The sequence below is a fragment of the Ziziphus jujuba genome, chromosome 10 (assembly GCF_031755915.1).
Source record: "Ziziphus jujuba cultivar Dongzao chromosome 10, ASM3175591v1".
NCBI lineage: Eukaryota > Viridiplantae > Streptophyta > Magnoliopsida > Rosales > Rhamnaceae > Ziziphus > Ziziphus jujuba.
The window spans coordinates 3,413,962-3,431,738 of record NC_083388.1 but is presented as its reverse complement, the minus strand read 5'-3'; the positions used below and the strand labels follow the sequence as shown (position 1 = coordinate 3,431,738).

Below are 17,777 nucleotides of genomic sequence, written 5' to 3'. Positions count from 1 at the left end.
ATCAAAATTGTGGATGGAATGCTTTATTAATGAATTATGAGACTATATTATAACTGTTCCCAAATGTTCAAGATTTGACCTTCTGGATTACAGTTGACCTTCTGGATCGCGTGTGGCCTTCTGGATCAAATGTGGGCCGGGTTATAATCTGACTATACCTTTCCGGTCAAAGTTGGCATATGAAAGGACCTCGCTCCCACAAACGTGGAAACTTCTTACAGTCACCGAAAATGTGAAAAAATAAAAGAGCGAAAAACGAAAAAAAGAAAAGAAAGATACTAACTCCCAACTAATTGCGTTCGCACATCTTTAAGTTAAAGACTCGCATAATCAAACAGTCTTTTCAATATATACATCATTAAAACCTTTTACATGCTATCAGATCGAGCTATAACAAAATTTGGTGCTTATTAATTATTACTATGACTATTGCTATTATTAGACGTGGATATCTACACATAATAATTTCTCTCCTATAAAAGACATTAATCTATTTCCTATTTCCTGTAAGTTTATTATTTGTGGACATTCATAAATTTTTAGCTCTAAATAATCAAATCTATTTATATATATCCGGACGTCCGGATAATAGAACATCCATATATATATATATATATATAAATGGATAATAAATTTTCATTTAAACGTGATCCAGTCTCGTAAAAGATTACTAACATTATACAATTGATAATTACATTTTAGATACTAAAACATATACACGGATTATTCAAATAATTAACCATCCCTATTATCAACTAAGTTGTATATGTCATGCTATTTTTTTGATGAATTTATATATCATGAGTTTTTTGGTGAATGTACATGTCATGAGTTGAGCACACCCCCATCTCACCTTCTATATACCTATGTATATATACAAACCAAACTCTTTTTTGACATGTATTGCACACACAAAATATATATATATATATATATATATATTGTTTTGAGATTTTAAAGTCCCCATATATATATATATATATATATTTATATACAAGTCAACTAACACATGCCATAGAAACATTGGAATGTTTTTCCATCACATTGAATCTATGTGCTTGCATATATATCTATATCCGTGAATATTGTATATACTATAATACTAGTGGTTGAAATATTCCAATGTGATATTAATGTGTTATTTTTAAGTGGGATATCAAAGCTAAAATGGGAATACGGAGACATACACATACTTAACCAAATCTAGAACTTGATTTTAAAGTTTAACATATGTTGTAGGGTCATTGCACTTTAGTATTCATGATTTGTAAAATTTTATAATTTATATCTTCAATTTTCAAAAATTGAAATTTAGATTGTTAATTTTTTAATTTGTTGCAAATTGTTTCAATCCTCAAATTGGCCAAACAAATAAGTAATTGTTTCATCAATGAACTTATTTTTATAATGAAATTAGAAATATTAAAGTCTATGAAGAAAGAGAAAAAAAAAATCACATGGATAAAATTATTATTAATTTGTTTGGTAAATTTAAAGATTGAATTAATCTGCAAAAAATTAAAAAAGTGAGCGCTTAAATCATTATTTTTAAAAAGTAATGATCTAAATTGTAAAACTCTATAAATTAAAAATATTAAAGTGTAATTGATTTTCTTTTTTATTTATGATATTAAAAAACCAACATAAAGATGCTTATAGTTGCTTTTAACATTTTAAAATTTCATAAGCCATAAGGTATTAAAACATCATGAAATTAATTAGTTTCTCCCTAATCAAGAAGGTAGCAAATAAAGCAGATGATTAAGATTGAGATAAACCACATTTTGATATTTTCTAATCTTAAGTTTTAAGACGTTACAATTTAGGTACTCAACTTTAAAATCTATAATTATATCATGATATAGTTAATAAACTAATCCTATGTTATCGTTACCATTTAGTCGTAATGAGGAGGGAATCTTTAGCAGCATATTGAATATGTTGAATTAGCTGTAGGTTGTCTGTTAATGCACGATTATTGCGTGAGATTCCTTCCCTCACCAAAATAATAAAATAACATAAAGTAAAAAATAAAAATAAAAAAATTTGCTTTTTAATTATTAGATGGTAGATGAATATGTGCTCAGTACCTGAAACCCATTCCCGACACCAACAGATGGGATATTTACTTAAAAAAAAAAAAAAAAAAACATTTTGGTCACGTGTGAAATTCAATATGATGGCTTTACATATAGAATTCTAATTAAAGTAAATTTAAAGAACCAATAAAAAAATAATTAAAGTATATTAAACAGAAAAGGTAATATTTAAGCAATTAGTTTGGTCAGTGCATACTTTTTCTTTTCTTTACTTTTTTTTTTTTTTTTTAAATCATCATCATTATTATTATTATTATTTTGCTGAGAAAAAAATTATTGTGTGGTTGATAATTGATAGTGCTGGGACCCATAATCCCATTAATATAAAATTATATTTTTGTACAGTATTTGCATTAAAAAAAGAGGAAAGTATTGAAAAAAAACGGTTAATTTTGGAGTGGAACATGCTTTTGTATTACATCTTTTATTGGTTATGTATGATATATAAAAAAATTGGCAAGTTTGTACAGCTGAATATACATTGGATATCAACATGTTTTGGGACATCTTATAATGAGGACCTTATAAATTATCTCATAAGTTTAGGAAATGAACATGTTTTAGATCTTAATTATGCTTAATGTTAATTTATTTATATATAAAGTAAGTCATTAATTTCAAAAAAAAGAAAAAAAAAGAAAAGGAGAAAGGGAAAAGTATATATTAAATTATTTTAAGGGACAAAACTCAAGCGACATGTTCATATCTTTGAGTTAGTTCATTTTTTTTTTTTTTTGGGTCTTTCTGTGCCTATATAATGTTAATGTTAATCTTAAATGAACAAATATTTCAATGATTCAGATTCAGATTGACGTCAAGCTTACTCGGTGCAAAACATTAGGGAAAATAAAATTAAGAATCTTCATTGGTTTAGGACAGTTGCCTTGCTTGGTGATTGGTTAATGTTCCTATTGGGTCTTCAACAACAGCAATTTGACATTGGGTTCTAGAAAGAGAAATTACAGGTGGGGGTTTTCAATGGAGTGGGACCCATCTACCCTCTTATACGTAGCATGAGATTGCTACGAAATTTTCATGACTACGTAAATTAATTTCCTGCCAAACTACCTCTTTTCTAGAAGGCATTAAAAATGTTCTCATTTTCTTTTACTTTTTAATCCAAAATTACAAGCAGATATTTAGTCCAAATGTCTAAAAAAGTCATCCCCATTATTCCTTTCCCTCTTCATATCTCCAAAATATCTCCAAAATATCTACACCATCTTTCCAACTCAAATCTTATTCTATCCACTATTTCTTCCACTACGAATTCAGTTAAATTCTCAAAAAAAAATATAAATAAATAAATAAATAAAATAAAATAAAATAAAATACCCATTGCTCTAGTTTTTCTACTCCATGTCACACATTTTATCTACCCACAATTTCCTTAGTACTATTCTCACACTATAATTTATGATACAAAAATGATGTAATTATATATATATATTTATATATATATTTCTAATAATTTCTTTTTCTCAAAAAATATAAGATACAAAGCAATTAAATATAAAAAGGTATATTTTCCCACTTTTGGAAAAGATAAAAATATACAAAAGAAGTTGGCTATGTTTTGAAGGGAAGAGAATAATTTTAGTTTATTCACAAAAAGATAAATAAATAAAAAAAAAGAGAATATTTTTCATAACGTTCTCCTTACGACAGAACTTTATCATAATTATTTGTTACTATTACTAATTAAATCTTCAAATTGCTTAGACGATGAGGTATTTTTTTTTTTGTCAAAAGAGTTTGTGAATTATTATGGAATATAAATTATTTAAAAAGTGGACGTGAGCCAGCTAAGATCTAATCTAATAAATTAAAAGTAACAGCGAATGAGAGTTTGCGAAGAAGAAAATAATAAAAAGAATGACAATATTTAATAATACAATAATTTCTTTTGTCGCCCGTGAGAATCTTCCATTTGGTCAGCAAAATACGGCCTTGTTTCAGTGAACCGCTTCATATACCCCACACGCTCAGTCAATCTTCCTGCATTACATGACTTTTAATCCAACCTAAAAATAAATAATAATAATAAAATAAATAAATAAATAAAGAAAGAAAATTCCTCTTTCATTAAAGACCGTGGACTCCGCCGTTAATCACATCAAACGGCAAAAAAAGCATAGAGAAAGCCCAGTTGTATAAAATGAATTCTGAAACGGGGTGTACAGGATCGGAGGTGGATGTTTCAACGTAGCTGCCAGCCCCGGGAATAAAAAAAAAAGGGACAGGAAGAAGAATAAAAAATAATAAAAAAAAAGAGCAAGGCGTGGTCTGAATTTGACCAAAGACTATATTTTTAAACAACACTAAAAATGCAGAGATTTGACATATTGCTATTGGCTGTTCTTCACCGTCTGAAAATGGAGCTCTATATCTATATATAAAGCTTCACCCAAAGGCCAATTCAGACAAAGATATATCTCTTTCTCTCCCTTTTTTTCTCTCTTTCATAAACCAAAAGCCAAAGAAAAAAGAAAAAAAATAGGAAAACTAAAACAAACAGGGGAGAAACAGAGCTATAACAGTTTGAGAAAGGAGTTATTTTGGGCGTTGTTTTGATTGGCTTCTCTTCTCCATTAACAAAAAAAAAAAAAACCAAACAAAAACAGGGGAGAAACAGAGATATTTGAGAAAAAGTTGTTATTTTGATTTAAAAATGGCGGCTTTAGCCGGAGAAGACTTAGCACGGCAACTGAGTAGCGCCAGCCGGAGAAGCTGGCGGTCGTCGAGTGTGAGAGAGATGTGGAATGCACCGGATGTGTTCCAGAGGAGCGAAAGACAAACAGGGGATGATGAAGAGGAGCTCAGGTGGGCAGCAATTGAAAGGCTTCCCACCTATGATAGGATGAGGAGAGGGATGTTGACTCAGATTGCTAGCAATGGAAGGGTCTTGCATGAGGAGGTTGATGTTACAAAGCTCGGTCTTCAGGATAAGAAGATGTTGATGGAAAGCATTCTTAAGGTTGTTGAAGAGGATAATGAGAAGTTCTTGCAGAGGCTTAGAGGCAGAAATGACAGGTTCTACTTTTTTTTTTTTTTTTTTTTTTTTTTTTTTTCTACCTTTGTTTTTATGTATTAAAAAGATTGTTTGGGTGCTGAGAAAAAAAAATAAAAAAATAAAAAATAATAGATGAAAAAGAGAATATATGAACTTGAGGACCTGAATCTCCCAGATATATCACTAGTGGCCTCACTGGATGTTTTAGCTCCAAATCCAAATATGTTTTCTTTGGTTTTCTTTTTTTAACAAAATAGATTTTAATGCTTCACTTTGTAATTTATCATCCGGTTATAAATTTTTATTTTTTTATTTCCTGGAAACAGAGTTGGGATTGAGGTTCCAAAGGTTGAAGTTCGATTCGAACATTTATCAATTGAAGGAAATGCATATGTAGGAACCAGAGCACTTCCAACTCTGATAAATTCCTCCCTCAACTTCATAGAGGTATTTATTTGGAACTTATATATATATATATATATATAAACACACACACACACACACACATATATATATATATATATATATATTTTTTTTTTCCCTCATACTACTATAACTGCATAATTTTCTGCTTAAGAATTCTGAGTTCTCTAACATAATATATATGTATACATGAACAGGGTGTTATTGGATTGCTTGGACTCTCATCATCCAAGCAAAGAGTCATCAAAATACTTAAAGATGTGAGTGGCATAGTGAAACCATCAAGGTAAATATTGCTAATTTCTAAGTGGAAATTATATGTTGTTTCCCTTTACACAACAAAAAGAATAAAAATAATATGAGAAAAATCCCATCAAGCGTCTTAAGATTTTCCATTCATTTTTCAGGATGACATTGCTTCTTGGACCTCCCGGGGCAGGAAAAACAACACTACTAAGACAACTTGCTGGGAAATCGGAGAGGAATCTGAGGGTATGTAGTTTTTTTCTCTGGCTTTCTTTAAACATGTACCGGTTTTTTGTCTGCTATGTTTATTAAAACAAAGTCACGGTTTTCAACAGATCGATGGGAAAGTCACATATTGTGGCCATGAATTTAAGGAGTTTATACCACAGAGAACCTCTTCTTATATCAGTCAGCATGATCTTCACTATGGTGAGATGACAGTCCGTGAAACATTGGATTTCTCGGGACGTTGCCTTGGAGTTGGAACCAGGTATGACATGCTGGTGGAGCTATCTAGAAGGGAGAAAGAAGCTGGAATTAAACCAGATCCTGAGATTGATGCATTCATGAAAGCCACGTCCATGGCGGGCCAGGAGACTAGTTTGATCACAGACTATGTTCTCAAGGTTTATTTCGCCTCTTTTCAATTTTAATGGTTGTGTTTCTTCTTCTTCTTCTTTAGTGGTACACAAGCCTAACTTCTTTTATTGTTCTTTTTGGCTTTGTCCTTTTCAGATTCTTGGATTAGATATCTGTGCCGATATCATGGTGGGAGATGGGATGAGAAGGGGTATCTCTGGTGGACAAAAGAAGCGTGTGACTACTGGTATGTATATGTGTTTTGGGTCAAAAAATTGCATAATTATAAGTTCCATTAATATTCCAGAAAGCAAAGACATGAAGATTTGTTTATTTATTTTTTAATTTGCTTTTTGATTGTGCAGGAGAATTTTTGGTTGGACCAGCAAAAGCATTTTTCATGGATGAAATATCAACAGGGCTGGACAGTTCCACAACATTTCAGATTATCAAGTTCATGAAGCAGATGGTTCATATTATGGATGTAACGATGGTCATCGCTTTGTTGCAGCCTGCTCCTGAGACATATGATCTTTTTGATGATATTATCCTTCTGTCTGAGGGCCAAATTGTGTACCAAGGCCCTCGCGAGAATATCCTCGAATTCTTTGAATATGTTGGGTTCAAATGCCCGGAGAGGAAAGGAGTTGCAGACTTTCTGCAAGAAGTTACATCCAAAAAGGACCAAGAACAATACTGGTACAAAAAGAACCAACCTTACAGATATGTCTCGGTGCCAGAATTCGTTCGGGCTTTCAACTCTTTCCATATAGGTCAAAGGCTTGCAGAAGAACTAAGAGTTCCTTATGATAAAAGATCAACTCATCCTGCTGCTTTGGTGAAAGAAAAGTATGGTATCTCTAGTAAGGAACTGTTCAAGGCTTGCTTTTCAAGGGAATGGCTGCTGATGAAGCGCAACTCATTCATATACATATTCAAGACATTTCAAATCACAATCATGGCTACAATTACGCTGACTGTATTCTTTAGAACCGAAATGAAAACTGGTTCAATGGCAGATGGAGGAAAATTTTGGGGAGCACTGTTTTTCAGTCTTATCAACGTCATGTTTAATGGGATGGCAGAGCTTGCCATGACAGTCTTCCGGCTTCCTGTGTTCTTTAAGCAAAGGGACAGCTTGTTTTTCCCTGCCTGGGCTTTTGCCTTGCCAATTTGGGTGCTCAGAATTCCCATTACAATCATGGAGTCATTAATATGGGTTGGTCTTACATATTACACTGTTGGGTTTGCGCCTTCTCCCGCTCGGTAAGTGCTAAATACCAATATCCTTCTACATCTTTTTTTTCCTTTCTGTTTGTGATGCTAGCAGATGATTAAAAAGAAATTGGCAGTAGCTAACCAGTTTGACATATGTTTGTGTGTTTCAGGTTCTTCAAGCAGTTCTTGGCTTTCTTCGGTGTATCACAGATGGCACTTTCTCTGTTTCGTTTCATTGCAGCCCTTGGAAGAACCGACGTTGTTGCAACCACAATTGGTTCTTTCACCTTGTTATTGGTGTTTGTCCTTGGTGGCTTTGTTGTGGCTAAAGGTTAGGAATTGTTCTCCATTATCAGCTTAAATTTTCGGGTTTCTTGCAACTTAACATCCTAAAAATACTAAAATCATAATTTTTTTTCTTTCTTCTCTCTGTATAGATGACATTAAGCCATGGATGATATGGGGCTACTATGTTTCTCCTATGATGTATGGACAAAATGCAATTGCCATCAATGAATTTCTTGCGGATAGATGGTCCAATGTAAGTCTTTCCAATGTCTATTGAATTTTTGGCCATTTGATAGCATTAACATTAATAAGGTTTAAATATAGTCCATCTTTATGAGCTAACTATATTTCATTCTCCACTTGGTATAGCCTCCCCCTCTCGCTGCCAACACCTCTCAACCAACCGTTGGAAAGGCCCTTCTGAGAGAAAGAGGCCTCTTTAGGGAAGAACATTGGTACTGGATTTGTGTTGTAGCACTCATCGCGTTCTCTTTTCTTTTCAATGGTTTTTTCATTGCAGCATTGTCCTATCTGAATCGTAAGTGAATGTTTTTTATTTGCCAATTTCACTATGTTTATGCTAAAGGATTATACTGTTGAATGCCTATTTTCTCATTTTCTTATTATTATTATTTTTGTTAACTCAATTTCAGCTTTTGGTGACACTAAAACTGTAAATCCGGATGAGGATTCTGAAAAGAAGCGATTGTCCAACTCAGAAGGTCAGTAACATAACTACTAGTGCATAAACCATTTCTTCTATGATATTAGCTCTGCTATCAAATTAGTTTGCTTGTCTAATATTTCAAAAACAATTACAGGTACTGCTATGCAAGAGATAAATGGCTCTGGAAATAATCGTGCCCAGAAAGGAATGGTGTTACCCTTTCAACCCCTTTCACTTGCTTTCAACCATGTGAACTACTATGTGGATATGCCCGCGGTAAGTCATCATTTCGTAAAAGGATTATTTTTCAGAAAATATTTGCAATGATTGTAATCAGAACAATGTCCAGAGCATAAAGAAAATGGGACACATGATGCTGATTTTGGTTGCTGGACAGATTCTGAATTGGAAAATATGATTGAGCTAAAAATATACCAAATACACATCGTACTTTCCTACTTATACAATTCTTTTTTTGTCTTACCAGGAAATGAAGGCCCAAGGAATTGAAGAGGACAGACTGCAATTGTTACGAGATGTTAGTGGGGCTTTCAGGCCTGGTGTTCTGACTGCATTAGTTGGTGTTAGTGGTGCTGGTAAGACCACATTGATGGATGTCTTAGCTGGAAGAAAGACAGGTGGATACACTGAAGGTAGCATAACCATTTCTGGTTTCCCAAAGAACCAAGCCACATTTGCTCGTGTCAGCGGCTACTGTGAGCAAAATGACATACATTCACCATATGTTACTGTCTATGAGTCTCTCGTGTACTCTGCCTGGCTTCGTCTCTCTTCAGATATCAACAAGGAAACAAGAGAGGCATGTTACTTGATTTTCTGATTTATATGTGTATTATCTCACAATGATTTAATACTTCAGATGTTGAAATCATATTTTTGTTTACTAAGAATTATACTGCATTACATACAAGATATGGGCCAAGATGGACAATCATTGACTCTGCTATTTTTTTTCTTGCAGATGTTTGTTAATGAGGTTATGGATTTGGTTGAACTTCATCCATTAAGGAATGCTCTAGTTGGACTTCCTGGAGTTAATGGACTTTCAACTGAGCAGAGAAAGAGGCTCACAATTGCTGTAGAGTTGGTTGCTAATCCGTCCATCATCTTTATGGATGAGCCCACTTCAGGTCTAGATGCTAGAGCGGCTGCAATTGTTATGCGTACAGTAAGAAACACAGTGGATACAGGAAGGACTGTTGTCTGCACAATTCACCAGCCTAGCATTGACATTTTTGAAGCTTTTGATGAGGTATGATTCAGTTAACCACTTTGATTAGTAATGCTATTCACATGGTCCTGAGCTATATATTATATATATTCCATGCTGACATAATTTTTCTATTTCCAGCTCTTCTTGATGAAAAGAGGAGGACAAGTGATCTACGCTGGACCACTTGGGCGCCAATCTCACAAGCTTATCGAATATTTTGAGGTTGGTATCCGTTGTCCCTTGTTAAATTCCATTCCATTGTTGACTAAACAGTTATATGCTGTTGGGAGTTGTGTAGTTATAAGTTTGACTAAATTGTAAAACCTCTTGCAGGCTGTTCCAGGAGTTCCAAAGATCACTGATGGTTACAATCCTGCTACCTGGATGTTAGACGTTACCTCAACTACAGTTGAGGGTCAACTTGATGTTGATTTTGCAGATATTTATGCCAACTCAGATCTCTATAGGTAGAGAAAATGAACTTCATATGCCTTTTTTTTTATTCACCTTTACCACTATTTAGTCTGTGTACTTATGCTTCACTTTTTTCCTTCACTAAATTCAGGAGAAATCAAGATCTCATTAAGGAACTAAGCACTCCACAACCTGGTGCCAAGGATCTATACTTCCCTACTCAATATTCTCAAGGCTTTATAACTCAGTGCATAGCTTGTTTCTGGAAACAGTACTGGTCTTACTGGAGGAACTCACAGTACAATGCTGTTAGATTTGTCATGACAGCTGCGATTGGTTTTTTATTTGGTCTCATCTTCTTTGGCAAAGGAGACCAAACGTAAGTTTAATCTATTGTTAACTACATATATGTATTTCATAGAATATCCATTTGTTTGACATTTGATTGCACACTGTTTTTGTGAACAGATCGACGCAGCAAGACCTGAATAATCTTTTGGGGGCTACCTATGCTGCTGTTCTTTTCCTTGGAGGTAGTAATGCTTCTGCTGTTCAACCTGTTGTTTCGGTTGAAAGAACTGTCTTCTACCGTGAAAGAGCAGCCGGGTTGTACTCAGAGTTGCCTTACGCATTTGCTCAGGTAAAAACCACTGCAAGTTTGAATCTTTTTATGTCTATATCTCTATTCTGCCTTGTTGACACATCTACCAACTGCATATTTATTGATGCAAACTTTTGATACTGCAGGTGGCTATTGAAGCTTTTTATATTGTATTCCAAACCATAATTTATAGTCTCATCCTGTACGTGATGATTGGGCTTGAATGGACAGTAGGAAAGTTCTTCTATTTTTACTTCTTCATTTTCATGTGCTTCACCTACTTCACTATGTACGGGATGATGCTTGTTGCCTTGACTCCTGGCCATCAAATTTCTGCAATTTGCATGTCTTTCTTCATGAGTTTCTGGAACTTGTTCTCTGGTTTTATGATTCCCAGACCGGTATGTATTCCAAACCAAACTTGTTCTCATTCTCATGCATAAACAGGTCTTTAAATCAAAACATTTCATTATGCATATATATATATATATACTGAAATCATATATAAATTTGCAGCAAATCCCTATTTGGTGGAGGTGGTACTACTGGGGTTCACCAGTTGCTTGGACAATCTATGGCCTCTTCACTTCTCAATTTGGTGACTTAAAAACTCCACTTACTTCGCTTGAATCGGCTGGTGAACAATTGACAGTGCAACACTGGCTTAAGGAATATATGGGCTTCGAGTATGACTTCCTTAAATGGGTAGTCCTTGCTCATATTGGTTGGGTGCTTATCTTCTTCTTCGTCTTCGCTTATGGCATCAAGTTCCTCAACTTCCAAAGGAGATAAGAGAAAAAAAAAAAAAAAAAAAAACAATAAACAGTCACCTTGCAGATCCTTAAGTGTCAAATATATAGGATATGGTAGTTGATAGGATGGCAGAAACCTGTTATCTTCTTTATTTTTTTCTTCAAATATAATTTGTAAAACTTTTATCTGTATTTTTGGCTTGGTTTCGTTTCTAATATTCTTATCATGCTATCTTTGTAAAGATAAGATAATTTTTGTCTGTAATTTCCATAGAACTTTGCTGTTGTTCTTAATAAGAGATAAAGGATTATACATCATTTTGATACAAAATGCTTCTCCTCTGTGCCTTGCTTAGTGCCCTTCTTTGCATCTCACATATTCAAGATGAAATATTATAACTGCAAGGCCCCTGTTACTTGATGTCACGAAAGGTGAAGTTCTACCACCATTTTGCAACCGTTAATTAGTGGAATTGTTGCAATAGCTTTGCAGATTTTGCACATGCTTCACCACAAGAAAGACACGTGTAGTTGGGCCTCTAAAAATGTCTTTTTTGAATGGAGGATTATCAAAGTGACTTTACAGTCATGATTACCTACATGGCCATATTGAGAAAACATAGATTCGAAAGTTCAGCCGGAATTGGAAGAATTAAGTTGGAAGTGTTCACTTTTTAAATTGAATAAAAAATTGGACCGTATGTCAGTCTGGAAATCAAGTCTTTTTACATCAAGTTATGTCACTTTGTATATGTATTGAAGACAACAGGACCTTGGAATGCAACATACACTTAAAAAAGAATACACCTGCTAAGGCACAGAAAAATGATAAGGTCACTATTCTTTCAAGTATAAGAAGACATGAGATCCATTCTCCCATGGTCTTAGTTCATAGCTTCATGTGAAACATAACTTAATGCCATAGGTTGAAGCTTTGGAAGTCAAGCAAATTGAAATCTTTTAAATTTTAATTTGAGGTTAGATAATTTGATGTGTGGGCATTTGGCAATTAGGCCAACGTGCACTCCAATCTATTTTCTTTTGTACTGCTTTCCAGTTGTGCTTGCTTTATATTTTACTGCTTTATTTCGCAGAAAGAGTTTCTAATACCAGTTACCAGACATGATTTGAGAAAATAGTCTCTGTTTTTACATTCCTTCCGGTAAAAGTTTAAAACAATTTTCCAATGGCATAAACTTCAAGTTACTTTTGGCTATCCATAGACTCTAGTCCATATATCCGATTAATATGGTCTATTATCTTACTTTTTCTTTGAATAGAAGCTGCCAAAGTAATTTACTACATGGAGGCCTTCAATAATTAATTGTAATACAGTTAACATGATTACGTATTGACTGACCATGTTTCCTCAATTATTATCAATTATGAGGAGAGGATCCAATTGTCCTTCATCAAATATCTTATATAATTACACATCAAAAATCCAAAACCATGTGTCTGAACATAGTACCAAAATATTCAAGCTAATTATGTTATTATAACAAGAAATATTAGACATTCTAAAGAAGGAATTCTTGAGTATATTGCATGGAAGATCTCATTTTATACATACAAGAATTCTTCTATGTATATACTTATTAAAATCCTCATCTTCCTAAACAATAATCAACATAGTAAGCAACAATGTTTATATATAGTAGTGAAGACTGTAATATTGAAAAAACATAAATTTGAAAATTTAGCTGGAATTAGAAGAAATTAAGTTGAATTGTACTGTGTGCTTTTTAAATCGAATAAAAGATGCGGACTGTATGCCAGTCTGGAAATTAAGTATTTTTCCACCGAATCTATCACACTTTGTATATGCGTTGAAGAAACCTAGAAATGCAACATAAGCTTGAAAAAGAATACACCTGCGCTAAGGCACAAAGCAAACTGACAAGATCACTATTCTTTCAGGTATAAAAGGATATGATTGCCAATCTCTCACATCTAATGAAATAAAAAAAGAAAAAGTTTAATACCAACATTGTCTTTGTTTATAGCTTTATATGGAATATTATTTAGTTCCATAATTAAGTAGCAGTTTTGCAAGTCAAGCAAATTGAAATGTTTTATATTTTAATTTGAGGTGAGAGAAGTTGATTTGTGGAAATTTGTTAGCTCAACGTGCACTTCAAATCCATTCGCTTTTGTACTGCTTGTATATATCTTATTTATTTGCAGAAAGAGTTTATAATACCATACTTGATGTGAAAAAAATAGTGTCTGTTTCTCCTTTCCTTTTAGTTAAAGTAACAGTTTAAGATTTTACAATGGCACATAATTTCATGTCATTTTCTGCACGTCTTAACCATTTGTTGTAAGGCTTTGTTTTTTTGCTAAACTGTACTGTGGCTTTTATTCAATATTGTTAATAAATTTAACACTAAATTTGAATTTTTTATTTATTTAAAACATATGGTTTTTTTTTTTTTTTTGAGATAAGTTTTGATAAAAATATGTTTCCAACTCATATTTAATCATTCATGTGTACCCAGATTTAATCAATTTAATCAAATAAGTTTTTAAATAAATTAGAAAATGCACATCAATTAAAACATATAGATGGTTTATTTTTATACAATGTACTATAGTAGAATTGGAAATTTGATAACTATAAATGTGAATTCATGGAAAACAAAACATGGATATTATAATAGCCAACTGTACAAATTCATTAAATAGATAACATCTAATAAATTAATTTGAGCAAAAACAAAATAAAAACTAATAAGTAATAAGATTACCTGTTTCTATGGACATTTGGATCAAAATTTTATAGATTATATACAATGTATGAGCAAGATTACATACAAAAGTTGAGTGATTGAATAGAGAGAAATGCGAAAACTCATGAACAAAGAAGTTTTTAACATTTCCTTTTATATTAAAAAAATATTAAACATTTAATACAGATGTAAAAAAATAATTAAGTTTCTAATGGAATTTAATAATTGATTGATGCTAATTTCTAAAAATAAAAGATAATTATAATTAGAAATAATAAATTAGAGTTAATATAATATAAAAAAATAACTTTTTAAAACTGTTTTAAAGAAATTTAAATTTAAAGTTTCTCTAATTATATATATATATATATATTTTTTATTTTATGTGTTAAATCCTATAAGTATTTATTATACTTTTTTTAGTTACAACAAGTATTTATTAACTTTTTAATAAAAATTATTTTTTAGAAAAAAATTATTATACAAAATTCAAATGGATACTTATTTTCAATAAGGTTACTACCGAAATAAACGTGCAAAGCACGTGCCCCATGTCTAGTATACAGAGAAAAAAAACAAAAATTATAATCAGCTGGAAATAGGAAGAAATTAAGTTGAAATGTACACTTTAAAAATTGAATAAAATTGTCATGTACAGTAAATATATCACTTTGCATATTTGTCGAAGAACCACAACACCTTGAAATGCAACATTAGCTCAAAAAAGAATACACCCACTAAGGCACAGCAAATATAAAAGTCACATCTAATAAAAGAAAAAAAAAAAAAGTTTAATACCAATATGGTCTTTGTTCATAGCTTCGTATGAAATGTTATTTAGTTCCATAAGTAACAGTTTTGGTAGTCAAGCAAATTGAAAAATTTTAGATTTAATTTGAGGCGAGAGAATTTGATGTACATGGAAATTTGTTAGCCCAACGTGCACTTCAGTCTCATATTTTCTTCTCTACGGCTTTCCCTTTCCCAGTTGCATGCACATGCTTTACATTTTAGTTGTTTATTTTGCATAAAGAGTTGCTAATAACAGACAATATGCTTGATTTGAGAAAAATAGTTACGGTTTTCACTTTCCTTTTAGTAAAAGTAATTAAAGTCTAAAGCAAGATTAAGATTTTCCAATAGCATAAATTTTCATGTTACTTTCGGCTATATATAATATACATATCTCTAATACATATGGATTATAATCTCACTATTTTTCCTTTTGAATAGAAGTAGCCAAGAAATTTGTTATATGTATGCTTTTTAATATTTAATTGCAATACTGTTAACATAATTAAGATATCACATATTGAATGACCCTGTAGAATCAATCTTATACAGTTACACATCAAAAATTCAAAATCAACGTTCAACATAGGACCAACATTCAAGCACTTGAGAGGTCCACTTGCCAATTAAAAATGTTATTTATTAGACACTACAAAGGAAGAATTCTTCTATATATAACTAAGCAATAATCCTCAGCTTCCACAACAATAATTAACATAGTAAGCAACATTGTTTAGAGTAGCGAATATATTCTTAATGCGTGCAATGAAGTTGTTATGCTTCCTCATCTTCTTCTTCTTCTTCAAAGCTCAACTCGGTTATTCTTCATCTTTTTTGCCTTCTTCAGAAGATGTAGCATTGTGCAATAGTGATCAGAGACTTGCTCTGCTTCAATTTAAGAACATGATGTCTTTTTCATGTGCTATCAATTACTGCATTATAGATGGAGATCTTGTGCGCAATTTCCGATGATGGATTCATGGAAGGAAGATGTGGATTGCTGCTTGTGGGACGGTGTGACATGTGAGGATGAGACAGGAAACGTCATTGGTCTTGACCTCAGCAGCCGTGGGCTTCATCGCAACATCGACTCGAGTAGTAGCCTTTTCAACCTTTCTCACCTTCAAAGGCTCAACCTTGCAAATAATGACTTCCACAGCTCTGAAATCTCTCCAATGTTTGGTAGGTTTCCTAATCTCACACACCTTAACCAGTCAAATTCATCATTTGCAGGGGACATCCCATTTGATCTGTCTCATCTATCTCGTTTGGTTTCGCTTGATCTCTCTTACAGTCTAGGTCTACGACTTGACACATCTGTTTACAATGCTCTTGCTCGGAACCTAACCCAATTAAGAGAAAATTTTCTCTCCACTGTAAATATGGCTTTGGTTCATCCTAATATGCTGTTGAACCTATCATCTTCTTTGACCTCTCTTAATGTCGTGGGTTCTGGAATCCGAGGGAATTTCCCGGCTGCTTATTCTCGTAGTCTACCAAACTTGCAACTTCTAGAATTAAGTGAAAACATTGATCTAACAGGTTCTCTACGAGAGTTTAACTGGACTATTTCTCTCAAATACTTGGATCTTAGCTTCTGCGGTTTCACAGGGGTGCTTCCCAAGTCCAGGGGGAACCTCACAAAAATTACTCATATCTTCCTCCAATATAACAGTTTCGGTGGTGAGATTCCAGCAGCCTCCATCTCAAACCTTGCCCAGCTTCAATTTTTGAATCTTCTAGGAAATAATTTCCAGGGTCGGATTCCTAATGCATTTGAGAACCTGAGTAAACTGACATTCATAAATCTTGAAGGCAATAGATTCACAGGTCAGCTGCCCACATCCATATTCAATCTAACTAAAGTTTCATATATGGATCTTTCAGGTAATCAACTTATAGGTCCTTTCCCTGAATATGCAACTGGGCTTTCAAAGCTCCGTAGACTTGACTTGTCTGATAACATCCTAAATGGGACAATACCTCCTTGGCTTGTCAGTTTGCCCTTATTACAATATTTGTTTCTCCAAGACAACTTACTCACCGGTAATATTAGAGAAATCAAAGGCTTTTCATTATCCGTCATTGATCTAACTAATAATAAGCTATGTGGACCTGTTCCCAGATTTACCTTTGAACTTGAGAATCTGAATTATTTGAGGCTTTCGTCAAATAATCTAAGTGGAGTCGTCGAGATAGACATGTTTCAGAAGCTCAAAAATCTGCAAGAGCTTGATCTTTCTGGTAACAGACTCTTATCGTTGGACACCACCCACAATTTCAACTTTACACTTCCTAGTCTTACTAATCTACTTCTGTCTTCACGCGACATAAAAGAATTCCCTCATGTTTTAAAGGCTTTTACAGGCATTTTAGATCTTTCCAACAATCAAATTCATGTCCCAATCCCCCAGTAGTTTTATGAAGTGGGTAAGGAATCATTAAGACTTTTGATTCTTTCAAACAACTCTTTGACAAAGCTTCATCGAATTCCTTGGGAGGGAATATACTACCTAAATTATCATGGCAACTTACTTGAGGGAGAACTTCCTATTGCACCTGTCAGTACATCTTTCTTCTCTCTCTCCAGAAACCATCTTAGCGGGGACGTTCCATCGTCAATTTGTGATCTACAAACACTCGAAGTTCTCGACTTGTCCTACAACAATCTATCTGGTAAGGTTCCACATTGTCTTGTAGATTTAAATTGGCTGTCCGT

General features: G+C 33.1%; 2 protein-coding genes across 2 annotated transcripts; both read left to right on the top strand.

Annotated features, from left to right (window-relative positions):
• The first annotated feature begins 4,467 nt into the window (after positions 1–4,467).
• On the top strand, positions 4,468–11,865 carry LOC107410527 (pleiotropic drug resistance protein 2). The gene is made up of 20 exons (XM_016017962.4): positions 4,468–5,132; positions 5,439–5,559; positions 5,733–5,821; positions 5,943–6,027; positions 6,117–6,407; positions 6,517–6,607; positions 6,726–7,626; positions 7,749–7,909; positions 8,016–8,119; positions 8,236–8,404; positions 8,520–8,588; positions 8,688–8,809; positions 9,021–9,353; positions 9,516–9,806; positions 9,906–9,989; positions 10,101–10,234; positions 10,333–10,560; positions 10,650–10,821; positions 10,929–11,183; positions 11,299–11,865. Exons 1-20 carry the CDS (start codon positions 4,771–4,773, stop codon positions 11,572–11,574), a joined length of 4,338 nt encoding a protein of 1,445 aa, XP_015873448.3. The 5' UTR covers positions 4,468–4,770; the 3' UTR covers positions 11,575–11,865.
• Positions 11,866–16,029: 4,164 nt separating this feature from the next.
• LOC107410490 (receptor-like protein Cf-9) lies at positions 16,030–17,475 on the top strand. The gene has a single exon (XM_016017922.3). It carries the CDS (start codon positions 16,030–16,032, stop codon positions 17,473–17,475), a length of 1,446 nt encoding a protein of 481 aa, XP_015873408.3.
• Positions 17,476–17,777: the final 302 nt, after the last annotated feature.

What these genes read in the sequence shown, in the direction of transcription:
- LOC107410527 (XM_016017962.4), top strand. Translation starts at nt 4,771, where the DNA reads ATGGCGGCTTTAGCCGGAGAAGACTTAGCACGGCAACTGAGTAGCGCC. An exon ending in TGGCTTTGTTGTGGCTAAAG is followed by an intron (nt 7,910 to 8,015) that starts GTTAGGAATTGT and finishes CTCTCTGTATAG; the next exon opens with ATGACATTAAGCCATGGATG. An exon ending in AGCTTATCGAATATTTTGAG is followed by an intron (nt 9,990 to 10,100) that starts GTTGGTATCCGT and finishes AACCTCTTGCAG; the next exon opens with GCTGTTCCAGGAGTTCCAAA.
- LOC107410490 (XM_016017922.3), top strand. Translation starts at nt 16,030, where the DNA reads ATGGATTCATGGAAGGAAGATGTGGATTGCTGCTTGTGGGACGGTGTG.